General features: G+C 43.2%; 1 protein-coding gene across 1 annotated transcript; it reads left to right on the top strand.

Annotated features, from left to right (window-relative positions):
* Window positions 1-500: 500 nt before the first annotated feature.
* On the top strand, window positions 501-12583 carry LOC133824957 (J protein JJJ1-like). Its single transcript, XM_062257969.1, has 2 exons — window positions 501-886; window positions 12286-12583. Exons 1-2 carry the CDS (start codon window positions 501-503, stop codon window positions 12581-12583), a joined length of 684 nt encoding a protein of 227 aa, XP_062113953.1.
* Window positions 12584-13108: the final 525 nt, after the last annotated feature.

A 13108-nucleotide genomic window follows, 5' to 3' on the forward strand; every position in this document is an offset into this window, starting at 1 on the left:
TGGGGAATTTGGATTCTCCGTACGCTCAGGTGACGAAGTTTTATGGGTATTGGTTAGAGTTTTCGATGGTGATGGATTTTTTCTGGGTTGAGCAATATGATGCCAAGCATTAGTTCTGCAAGAAGCTATAACCAACCGTACAAGAATGGTGAACGTCTAATTAAAAGAGTCCCTGATATTGAGAAAATTCGATCAAAGATTCATCACAAAACTCCTAGTGTTTGTTCTGAATTGAGCTGGAATAGTCGAAGCGTGTTACTTCAAAGTATTGCCTTGAAAAACTCTTCACAAAGTAAATCGAGTAAGATGAATGGAATGAAGTTTCTCGCTAGTTTGGGTTGTAAATGTTCTTGTTCAGATAAAAGCTTTGTTAATACTAAAGACGTTGGTGAAATAAGCTTTAGTAAGAGTGGAACTAGCACTAATCCCAATTATGGAGCTGACATTAACCAAATGAACAGAACACCCAGAATCGAAAAGGTTGGATTTGCTTTTCCCAGATGAGAAAGTTCTTCCAGCTTCCGAAGCACAAAATCTCCATCTGGGTTAGTAAGAAATTTTCCTCTAGTGAAGAGCTGCAGTGGGCTAGAATTGCTGAGGAGGACGAAGATGAGGATGAAGTGGATCAAAAAGGCTTTGAAGAAGTAGACGAGAATAAGAAGAAGACAGAGGGAGAGGAATTGTATTGTATAATGTGTGGGAAGAAGTTTAAGAGTGAGAAACAATGGAAGAATCATGAGCAGTTGAAGAAACATCACGACAAGGTTGATAAGTTTGGGGATTCCATTGAGGATGAAGACATTGTGGAGGTTGAAGGTGGGGAGGAGAAGATCGCAAAGGAATTGGAAGAGAAGAGAGATGAGAGGGAAATTAAAAGGAAAATTAAGTATATGTTTTTTTTTCATTTTTTATTTTAAAATCTATTTTTTATTATTTAATAAATTCATTAATTAAAAAATATTAGGGTTGTTTACCCAAAAAAAATTACCTGATGACGTGGAAAAATTAACATGCACGTGGGATACACGTAACTGTTTAAGTGAGTACGTTCTGTTCGACAGTCGGCCAGAGGAGAATTCAATCAACAGAAGGCATATTTTATGGGCGACTAGTCTGGTCGTAGTTTTTCAGAAATCTTCTATAGATATGTAATCTTGTATTTATGTAATAAGTGTGATTTCCATTATTCTTTAGATACGCATGTATTAAATGTAATTAAGGCCCATTGGCCATGAGGAACTCCTTGAGCCTATAAATAAGACTTGAAGGGCTCCAAAGAGAGGACTTTTGGATCTTTAGAGAGAATTATAGAGTTTTTATCTGCCAAATTTTTATTCATCTTCAAGCTTGCGAAACTCGTGAACCCTAGTTCATTGATCACAATTTTTGGAGTTCTACATTAATAAGAAAACTAAGTGGACGTAGGTTATTACCATCTTTGGGGTCGAACCACAATAAATCTTCTTATCATTTATCTTTTTGGTTTGATTTCATCTCATTCTTATTGTTTTACTTGACTCCATGTCGTTGGCCAAATCGAGGGTCAACAAGGGTATTTTAGTCATATTAAAAATTTATTTGACTAAAATCGGGCTTAGGGTATCATTTTGTTCATTTAACAAAACACAAGGGTTGATCGAGTATTCGGGAAAACACAGGGGCCAAACTAGTGTTTTCCCTTTTTATATTATTATCTTGAATTAAATCCTCTTAATTAATTTAAGACCACATCAATAATATTAGATTTTCATGATAAATGACATGTATAAGTAAATACAATATGAGTTCAAAATATTAACTTGATTTAATTAACAATAATCATTCATACATAAATAAGCTTTAAAGACACAAATCCCAACATCATGCTAGTCACTATGCAAGCACAGTGGCTGGCATGTAGCACTGTTGTGCTTCTCCAAATTTTTCTCATTTATTTATTTAATTAATAAGATAAAATATCTATGCATTAAAATAATGTTTTTTCATTAATGCATAAATATAAATTAATTCAAAATTGACATTATCTTTTAAAATCTATTATCATATATGTTGATGCGGTTCTTCGCCAACAGGTAATTAAGAAAATAAGAGAAAGGGATTAGTGTTGAGTGATGAACCGAAATAGATGAATGATCTTAATATGAACTGAAGATACAACTACGTTTTTTAGGTGGTTCAAAGGTTAAAATCCTTGTACTCCACCAGTCAATATTATTGCTATATTTCTGGTATTCTTTATAAGGTATTTCGTTACACAATAGAATCCAACCCTTTGCAACTCCTAGGGTCTCCATATTTATAGGAGAGGGCACCTGGGAGTTGGTAAGGGGGGTCATCTCGTGACCTTCTTACCCATCATGTCACTTATGTGACATTCATGATTAATTCCTAAAACCTGACAGATGAAGTGTGGTCTAATCAATAGGTAAGGGGGATAATGGGCCGCACGGCCCAACCCAGTCGTGGGTGCCTGAACACACACGTTCATGCTACGTGTCCGAGAATTCAGGGATATATCAGACACGTGATGTCTGATATATGCACGTTTACATTGCGTGGTTGAATTTATAAGGGATCACAGCTTCCAACTCCAGCTCGTGCCTCGGACTGGATGCCTTCTTGACCCGCAGTCCTCATATCTTTGATTCGGCCCTTAAATAATCTTGATAAACTTTTTGCTACCTCGAGCTAAAGAGGTAGGACCTGACAACAGCAGCTCAGGCCATGTGGTATCCATGTGGCTGATATAATTGTGCCATGTCTCAGCTCACTAATAGCCAGTGGAAAATTAAGGCTTACATTTGCCCCCCAAGCCTCTGCTCGTGGCACATGACGTCATCTGGGGCCATAGTGGGGGCTTTTAGGCTTCGTCATGGACTCTTCATATTCAACCCATTACGCAGGCGCCGAATACGTGGAGCATCGTGGTTGGTGACGGTACGTCTTCCGAGAACCGCATTAAATGGCCTAGCCTATACTCGGCTGTCGTTTCGCCTTTCGAGTAGAGAGCCTTGGATCCCACATCAGGGTAATCCAACGGCCCTCCTCCCATGGTCTTTCATGTATATAAAAGGGGTGGCCACCTTACGCATGGGCCACCCATTTATTTGAAAATTTTCTAAATTTCCCATCTTCTTCTTTCTTCTCATCCTCAAAAAACCCTCTTTTTCTCCCAGTTATCGTTCCCAGCATTCCAGAAGTTCAGGTGCAAGTGCTCCTTTGAGGCTTTTGGTACCAACTATTCCGACGAGGCTCCGACCCAGACGATCCCTTCATCCCCTCCACAGCAAAACACTCCGTAAGTTTTCAGATTATGCATGTTTTGAATTTCTTCTTCACTGTAGCCTAGGTAAATAATTCCTGTAGCTGCATGCAACATTCTGTTGGTTTTTATTTTAGGGCATCGATTGTAGAAGAAAACCATTTAGGAGCATGGCTCATAGGGTACGCTTTCTGGGGAAATCCTCTGGGTAGGATATTTTGGTATGCTTGTTTAAAATATCCAGCCTTTTGGGTGCAAAACCGGGTAGCTTAGGGGACATGCTTCACAGGCGGTTTTGCACTTCTTGCCTACTGAAACTTTCCTTCCAAGGCAAACTTTTATCCTGACCCTCCTGACACATGAATTCTTAGTAATTGGGGATTCGTTGGGAGCACAGGCGCGTGTTCCTAGAACCGCGTGGTCTCACTCTCCACGGGCTGAGATTACCACAGCCTGTGCAAAGGAAACACTTCTTCAGATTCATTCTTATGCTTAGGTTGCCTTTTCTAAAATTTCTTCTTTTGTTCGCTAGGCGACCAGATGGGACCCAAGAAGAACGCCCCTAAGAAGACCGCAGGCAGCTCGTCCTCCCAACAATCCAAAGGAAAGGAGGTGGTGACAGACTGCTTGATCCCCGTTTTCGGGCCGGCCGTGGAGCGGGAGCTCGAGGTGGCGCCTGACGCTTTCTTCGAAGCCGAGAGGATCATCTCGAAGATCACCGACTAGGGGAAAGTGAATACAATATTCCTTTCCCACAATATCGAGCTGGGGAGGGGCGCCCTGATCGCCCGACCTCCCCTAGAAGGTGAGCGGAGTTGCGCGTCTCTCGACGAGGAATACGCTGCTTGGAGTGATGAGCACTTCAAGGCTGGGGCCTTCCTCCCCCTGGACCAATACTTTGCCGACTTCCTCAACTATGTGAAGTTGGCTCCTTTCCAGCTCCCCCCTAACTCGTACCGTTTCCTAGCGGGGCTGAGATATCTGTTCCTGAAGCAGGAATGGGAGATTCCCACCCCGGTGGATATCTTATATTTTTTCTGCCTCAAGGCGAGCCTGGAGCAGCGGGGGCAAGGTGACGAGTTCTACTACTTGACCCATTTTCCAAACACGGCTGCGGTCATCGAGCTGCCCAGCCACCCCAATGACTTCAAAGACCAGTTCTTTATGTCCAAGGGCTTTCGCAACTGCGAACTTCATTACTTCAACCGTCCTCGTAATACCTTTTACTCCTAGCTCGTAAGTTAAGTATTGATTAGCACCCCTTTATCAGTTTCTGACTTAGAACAATTCTGCAGCCATTTTCGTGAGGACAGACAAGTCTGTGATCGTCGGGAGTCAGTATGAGACACTGGCGGTTCTGCCCCCCAATGAAAAGGACTATTGCCAGTTCATGATAGACGAGACGATGTTGGCATGCAAACTGATCTCTCTAGGCTAGACTTTGGCCCTGAGGAGACCCTGGGGTCCTCCTCCAGCCCGCGAGATGGCACCCATCCCCGAGGAGGAGGCCGCGGGGGAAGGAGAGGACGAGGACGAGGAGGACGAGGTGGCCCTCGTAAGGACGAGGAGGAAGCGGGCGCTGGAGGTCGCCCAAGAAATGGATGAGGAGAGGGTCCGGTCAAGAGCAGCCGCAGGTCCCTCTGGGCAAGGTAATCCTTACATGTTCAGGGACTTAGATAGGGCCACTGCCGATCCTCGGTTAGCTAGGTTTAATCCCAACCAACCCGTCCAACGCCATCAAAACGACCCAGACCTTGACATAACCCTACTCCAGTGTGTCGACCGGCTCGTGCTAGATTATGAAAGTAGCTGCCCTAGGGGTACCGTAGTCGTAGACAACACCTTAGCCTTTAGGTCGGTCCTCTTTGAGGAGTATGGGACTAATCTCCGGTCGTGGCCCTCTCTTCGGGAGGGTACTGTAGCTTCGGGTCTTAGGCAGTATGTAGAAGAGTCTAGTCCCGAACCAGATTCGGACCCAGAACCTATTCCAGCTCGCGAAGTTATTGTCTTAGATTCCCCCACAGAAGCTCTGGGGCCGAAGGTTGTGACCATAGATTCCTCTTCTAGCTCGGGGGGTAGGATCCCTTTCGATATATACTTGAGTTCCGCTTTTTCCCTCTTATTTTTGTTTTTCTTTGCATAAATGCTTACTTGCATACTAATGTTGTCTTTGTTTTGCCAGAGGAGATGTCTCAGCTCGGAAACAAAGACCTGCGAGCTATGTTCACTGGAGGAAACTCTTCTGCTGGGGCTTTTGTGCCCATGGTGAAGAAGCTCTGGGTGGCGAAGAAAGCCATTGGGACAACATCCAAGTCCTCTGCAAAGGGGAAATACCAGACCCCAGATACCCAGGCCAAGGTACCTCCACCTCCTGCAGCAGTGGAGATGATGCCCCCACCCCCTCCATGAGCTTCCGCCTCTGTTCGGGATATGGAGGTGGAGCCCGGGACTTTGGCAGCCGCAGTCCCTGAGGTGCGCATTCCGGTGGACCCCCAGGCCTTGTAGAAAATTCCTGACGTCTTTCGGGAGACAGTGTATGAGACGGCGACCTACACCGTCGACCACTACTACCACGCCACCGAAAGGAACCTGCGGGCGATCGAAACAAGGAGCCCGGAGAGCGTGATGGAGTCTTCACTAGGAATGGCTGTAACGGTAAGCTGGGTTTGCATTTTGTATTCTTTGGTTACCATGCATCACACGTTCTCTCTTTTTTTTTTCTAAGGCAGTTGCCTCTTTGTTTTGTAGGGTACCTTGGCTCTTCACCGGAGCATATCCAGGTCCAAGGCTTGCCTCAAGGACATGAGGGGCAAGCATCACGTTGTTTTAGCCGCCCAGCAGACTACCTTGGCCACCATGAAGACTGCCCAAAAGCAGGAACAGGAGGCCAAGGATGCCTTGGCAGCCGCACGGGCTGAGCTGGACGCGTCCCGCCCCAAGCTGCAGGAGGCCGAGGCTACCAAGGCTGCCCTTGCCGCTGTAACGGCCGAACTCGAGGAGGCCAGGGCTGCCCGGGCCGCGCTAGACTCTGCGAAAACCGAGACCGAGGAGGCCAAGGCCGCCTTGGCCATGGAGAAGGCGGCTTCCAGCTCTACCATGGAGGATATGCTATACCACTGCTGGGTCTTCAACCCGAATGGCGACTTCTCCTTTCTAGGAGCGGATGCTTGGGAGCTCTTCCGGGAGGGGTTTAAAGCTCGCCTTTAGCAGGAGGGACCCTCTGAGACCGGGGACACCTCCACAGCTGCCGAGCAGAAGGGCGAGGTGGTGACCTCATCGGAGCAGCCCGGTGGAGCCTAGGGCCTTCTTTTTATTTTTTGAACACATGTATTTTTTTCTTGTAACTTTGTATGAGGTTTTTTCACCTCGAGACAATTGGCTTTATCAATTTTTTCTTTTAATTGGTTTATATCCTTTTGCCTCTATGTACTTCGGTAATAATCTTAGTTTGGTTTTCTTTTTGTTGGTGCTATGATTGATACTTTTATGCTTTCCTAGGAAAAACATGTTAACCAATCTTGACCCAACTTCTAAGATAAGTCCTGGTTGTATCCCTGACATTGCTTTAAAAACTTAGTTCGCCTTAATTTCTTATTGATATCTCGTGCTTTTTAAGAAAAACAATGATCAATCAATTTGAATTAACTTCTAAGTTTTAGGACCTGGTTTCATCCAGGGCGTTAATTTGAAAACTTAGTTCGTGTTAATTCTTGACTAATATCTTGTGCTTTTTAAGAAAAACATTTTAAGAAAAACATCGATCAATCAATTTGAATCAACTTATAAGTTTTAGGACCTAGTTTCATCCAGGGCGTTAATTTGAAAACTTAGTTCGTGTTAATTCTTGACTAATATCTTGTGCTTTTTAAGAAAAACACCGATCAATCAATTTGACTCAACTTCTAAGTTTTAGGACCTGGTTTCATCCAGGGCGTTAATTTGAAAACTTAGTTCGTGTTAATTCTTGACTAATATCTTGTGCTTTTTAAGAAAAACACCGATCAATCAATTTTTATCAACTTCTAAGTTTTGAGACGACCTGGTTATATCCAGGATAGGACTTAGTTCGCGTTAATCCTTTATAATATCTCGTGTTTTTTTAAGAAAAACATCTATCAATCGATTTGAATCAACTTCTAAGCCTTTAATGCGACCTGGTTATATTATCCAGGTACCATATGCCCCTCCAAGTAATTAGGAAAGGGTCTTTCGTGGTTACTTGGGATTACATTCGCAAACATACATAATAATAAACAAAGATTTAATTCTCATTGCTTATACATACATAATAAAAAAAAGGTGGCCTCTAAGCCTTACAAGGGTGTTACTGATAATATTTCTTGAAATGGATGGCGTTCCAAGTTCGTGGGACTGCTTCTCCATTGATTCGAGCAAATTTGTAAGTTCCTTCCTTTATGACCTCGGTGATTTGATATGACCCTTTCCAATTCAGTCCCAATACTCCATCTTTGGGATCCTTACCGGCTAAGAAGACTCTCCTGAGGACCAGGTCGCCAATGCTAAAGGTGCGTTTTTTGACCTTTGAGTTGAAATAGCGAGTGATTTTTTGCTGGTAATGCGCGAGCTGAAGCTGCGAATCTTCTCATCTTTCATCAATCAGGTCGAGGGACGCGGAAAGTAGTTCGTGGTTGCGGTCCTGGTCATATGCCTGGACTCTATGCGAAGATACCTTGATCTCGACAGGGAGGACTGCCTCACTCCCAAAAGTCAGGGAGAAAGGAGTATGACCCGTAGGAGTTCGATGAGAGGTTCGGTATGCCCATAGTACCTAGGGGAGCTGTTCTGGCCAGACACCCTTGGCTTTGTATAGCCTCTTCTTAAGGCTCGCCTTTAGCGTCTTAATGACAGCCTCGACCTGGCCATTTTCTGGGGATAGGCCACGGAGGAGAAGCTTTTCACAATGTCGCACCTTTCACAAAATTTGGTGAAGAGGTCGCTGTCGAACTGAGTCCCATTGTCAGATACGATTTTCTTTGGCAGCCCGAACCGGCAAATAATGCTCTTGGCCACGAAGTCGAGGACTTTCTTGGAAGTGATTGTTGCCAAAGGTTCTGCCTCAGTCCACTTTGTGAAGTAGTCGATAGCCACAACAGCGTAGTGGACCTCGCCCTTTCCAGTAGGGAGGGCGCCCACCAGGTCGATTCCCCAAACCGCAAATGGCCACGGGGACGAGATCATCTTCAGCTCGACTGGGGGAGCTCGGGCAACTGTGGCGAATCGCTGGCACTTGTCGCATTTATTGACGTATGAGATCGAGTCCTTTGATAGAGTGGGCTAGTAATACCCTTGCCTTAAGATTTTTAGGGCCATGCTTTGCCCTCAAGTGTTATCCCCGCAAAAACCCTCATGCACTTCCTGCAAGATGGCCTTTGCTTCGCTTGGTAGAACACATCGTAGGAGGGGTAGGGAATGCCCACGTTGGTACAGCACCCCATCTAATATCTCATACCTTGGAGCCTGGTACAGTACCCGCCATGCGTCATTACTCCCCTTGGGTAAGTTTCCCTCGGTGAGATACTCGAGGATGGGGATCATCCAGGTCGGTCTGGCGTTGATCATCTTGACCTCTGCCTCGACCTCTTCTATACTTGGTTTCTCCAGGAACTCTACCGGTACTAACCCCAAAGGCTTCGTCTCCCCAGAGGTAGCGAGCTTGGCGAGGGCGTCTGCGTTAGCATTCTGCTCTCGAGGTATCTACTCGATTGAGCCTCGTTCAAATGCGGACAATTGGAATTTTACCTTAGCCAGGTAAGCAGCCATCTTGGCCCCCCGTGCCTGATATTCACCTAGCACCTGGTTTACCACGAGTTGGGAATCACTAAAGCATTGAATGGAGCTGGCCTTCAGCTCCTGGGCTATCCTTAGCCCGGCCAACAGAGCTTCGTATTCGGCCTCGTTGTTGGAGGCCTTGAATCCGAATCTCAGCGATGAGTGGAATCTATGCGCTTTTGGGGATATCAAAATGATTCCAGCCCCGGAGCCATTCTCATTAGATGAGCCATCCACGAAGATCTTCCATGACGCCCGGGTCGAACCCTTCCACAGGACCCTCCCTGAATCCTGTGCACTCTGCCACAAAATCGGCCAGGGCCTGATTTTTTATAGCAGTTCGTGGGGTGTACAAAATCTCGAACTAGCTGAGCTCGATAGCCCACTTCAACAGGCGTCCCGATGCCTCAGGTTTTTGCAAAACCTGCCTTAAAGGTTGATCGGTCATGACGTGTATTGAGTGGGATTGGAAATACGGCCTGAGCTTTTGGGAGGTTGTGATAAGATAGAATGACATCTTTTCCATCACCAGGTATCCGGACTCGGCTCCAAGAAGTCTCTTGCTGATGTAGTAGATTGGTTTTTGAACCCGGTCTTCTTCACGGACCAATATGGCACTAGCTGCATCTTCTGTGACAGCTTGGTAAAGGAAAAAAGGCTCTCTTGCCTTTGGTTTGGACAATACGGGCGGCTCGGCTAGATGTGCCTTCAGGTTGAGGAAAGCACTCTCGCACTCCTCTGTCCATTCGAACTTCTTATTACCTCGAAGTAGGTTGTAGAATGGCAGGCACTTGTCGGTGGATTTTGAAATAAATCGATTAAGGGCTGCCACCCTTCCTGTCAGGCCTTGGACATTCTTACGCGACCTAGGTGAGGGAAGCTCGAGCAATGACCTGATCTTATCGGGGTTTGCCTCGATTCCTCGGGTATTGACGATGAAACCCAAAAATTTTCCAAACGCGACCCCAAAAGTCCACTTCTGTGGGTTAAGCCTCATGCCATACTCCCTCAGTATCTTGAAGCATTCATCCAAGTCAGAAACATGGTTATCGGCAGTCTTGACTTGACCAGCATGTCATCAACGTACACTTCCATGTTCTTCCCGATCTGGTTGGCAAACATTTGTTGACCCAAACTCTTAAGTCTCCTTGTTTTGATGATTAACAAATATTTGATTATTATTTGTTACTAATGATTTGTTGATTTTGTAGCAAAAGCCAAAGTGAATTAGCACTTCAAAGTCAAACTTATGACCAAGGGCAAAATGGTCATTTTACCAAATTTTCCGGAAACGACCCGAAATGGACTTCAAGACTCAAGAAACTCAAGATAAAGGTTTAATTTCATTTCTTAGTCTTGTAAAGTGATTGCAAGTATACTTTAAGTCATAAGTATAAAATTTGGCTCACTCACGTACTAAAAAATGGTGATTTTTTAAAATGAGAAATAAATATCCTAAATTCACTTTTAAGAAAATACATCCCGATACTGTCGTAACGCAATTGGAATTTTTGAAATCGGATAAACGAGCTAAAAGTTATGAAGAATTGAAAAACAGGAAAATGGCACAATTCGGACTTTTGCTCTCTGTTTGCCATTCGGAATTCCGGATTGGCAACCGGAATTCCGATTGCTTCCAGACCGGAATTCCGGTTCCCCATCCAGACTTCCGGTTCGCGGCAGACAGCTTCAAAAATTAACTCCTAACGGCTATAAACGGCTAGTTTTTTCCCAAACTCTATATAAACTCGTTTTTCACTCAAAGTTGGATGTTGGCTGAGCATTTATTACATATACCAAACCAAATCCATTGATTTCAAAGAGCTTTCAAAGTTTAACTCATCCAAACACATATTCACACACTTGAGCCAAAATTTGTATTTATTTCTTCTAAGTGTGCTTGCTAATCACTCTAGGTTTCTCATTGTATTATCATACTTCTAGAGTGATTTTTGCTTGTAATATCAAACACATTCCCATATTGAGATTGAGGTGAGGTTGGCACCGGTTTTGTAAACAACCCGGTTAGAGTGAGATTGGCACTTCAACAATCCGAAAAAGAGGTTGATAGTCCTTGGTGGTGGAAAACTATTGTAAGAGGTTTGGAAATACCTTGGTGAAAAATTCCCGGTTGTAAGGGTTAGTCAAGCCCGCTAACTTGGCTCGTTAGTTGAACTCAAAGCTAGGTCCATAGCTTTGAAGACCAAGGACGTAGGTGGCTTAGTTCTACCGAACCTTGTAAAATTCGAGAGTTTGCAATTTCTTAACCTTCAACTCTTTACATTACAAGTTTGATTATTTGCTATATCTATTTGATTGCCATATTATTTGCTTTTACTTGATAAATTTGATTTATTGCATAATTTGGCATATTAAGTTTTAAATTTCCGAAATTAGTTTAAATTTCCAATTCACCCCCCCTCTTGGAAACATATCTTGGGTAACAATTGGTATCATAGCAAGGGCTTATTTATTTGATTAGATTTCACAATCTAGAGCATGGCGTTTCCAAGTAATTCACAAAATAACATGTTAGAAGGTTTAAGCACAACTAGAGCACCATTCTTCAATGGAGTAGACTTTCCCTATTGGAAAATTAGGATGGAAACTTATCTTCAATCTATTGATTATGACTTGTGGCATATAGTGTCTAATGGTCCTTACATTCCTAAACATGTCATTAATGGTAAAGAAGTTATTAAGACATATGAGGCATATGACGAAGAAGATAAGAAAATGCTTTCTAAGAATGCTAAAGCTAAATATGCACTTATATGTGGTTTGGATAGAGATGTGTTCAAAAATATTGAACAAGCCTCTACCGCTCATGATATGTGGAAAATGCTTGAAGTCACTCATCAAGGAACAAATGCTATGAAGGAAACTAAAATTCAAATTTATTCTACTCAATATGAGAACTTTAAGATGAAAGCGGATGAAACTATTGCTAACATGTATACTCGTTTCACTACTATCACTAATGGTTTGAATTCTCTTGGCAAGGTACTTTCACAAAAGGAGATGGTGACCAAGATTTTGAGAAGTCTCACCAAAGCCTATCAAGGCAAAGTGATTGCCATTCAAGAAGCCAAGGATCTCTCAACACTTCCCTTGGAAGAACTAATTGGTTCACTCATGAACCATGAAATTTTCATGAGTGCACAAGAAGAAGAGGAGGTTGAGAAGAAAAAGAAGACTATTGCATTCAATTCTTCCTCATCCCGTGCCATTAGTGAGGATGATGAGGATAGCATGTGTAGTGACATGGAGGACTTGGCACTCTTCACAAAGAAGTACAAAAAGTTCATGAAATTCAAGAAGAACTTTGAGAAGAAGCCACATAGAGGAAATGACTCAAAGGAAAGGAAAAGCAAAGATGATCCACCGATTTGCTTTGAATGCAAGAAGCCCGGCCACATGAAGATGGATTGCCCAATGAGAAAGAAAAATAAATACAAAGGAAGGGAAATGTTGGCGGATTGGCTCAATAGTGATGAGAAGGACTCTGCAATGAGGAGAAGAATGAAGTAGCTAACATGTGCATGATGGCTCTTGATGATGGGGTAAGCATTTCTAGCCAAAGTGATGATGATAGTGAAAATGATGATGATAACTTAGAAATACCATATGATGAGTTGTCTAGTTCATTTAAGGATCTATTTGATGATTTTGGAAAATTGCTTGCTAAAAACCAAACCCTTATAGAAAAGACCAACATGCTATTAAAAGAAATTGAGATTTTGAAATTAAATGAAAAATAACTTTTAACTAAATCTCAATGTACTACTTGCTCCTCATATAAGAAAGAAATTGGAAAATTGCATGATAACATAAAAAGCCTTAAGAATGACATATATACTTTTACAAAAGGTAAAGAAGGCTATGAACTTATGCTAGGGAGTCAATCTTGTGGTTTTAGAAAAAGTGGTATTGGATATGATCCTAGTAGGAAACAAAATTTTTTGAGAAACTTCTTTGTAAAACCAACTAGCCTACCACACTTTACAAGCACATATTGTAACCAAGATGGTCATACTATTTCATATTGTCATGTAA

This window comes from Humulus lupulus, chromosome 3, assembly GCF_963169125.1.
Source record: "Humulus lupulus chromosome 3, drHumLupu1.1, whole genome shotgun sequence".
Classification (NCBI taxonomy): domain Eukaryota; kingdom Viridiplantae; phylum Streptophyta; class Magnoliopsida; order Rosales; family Cannabaceae; genus Humulus; species Humulus lupulus.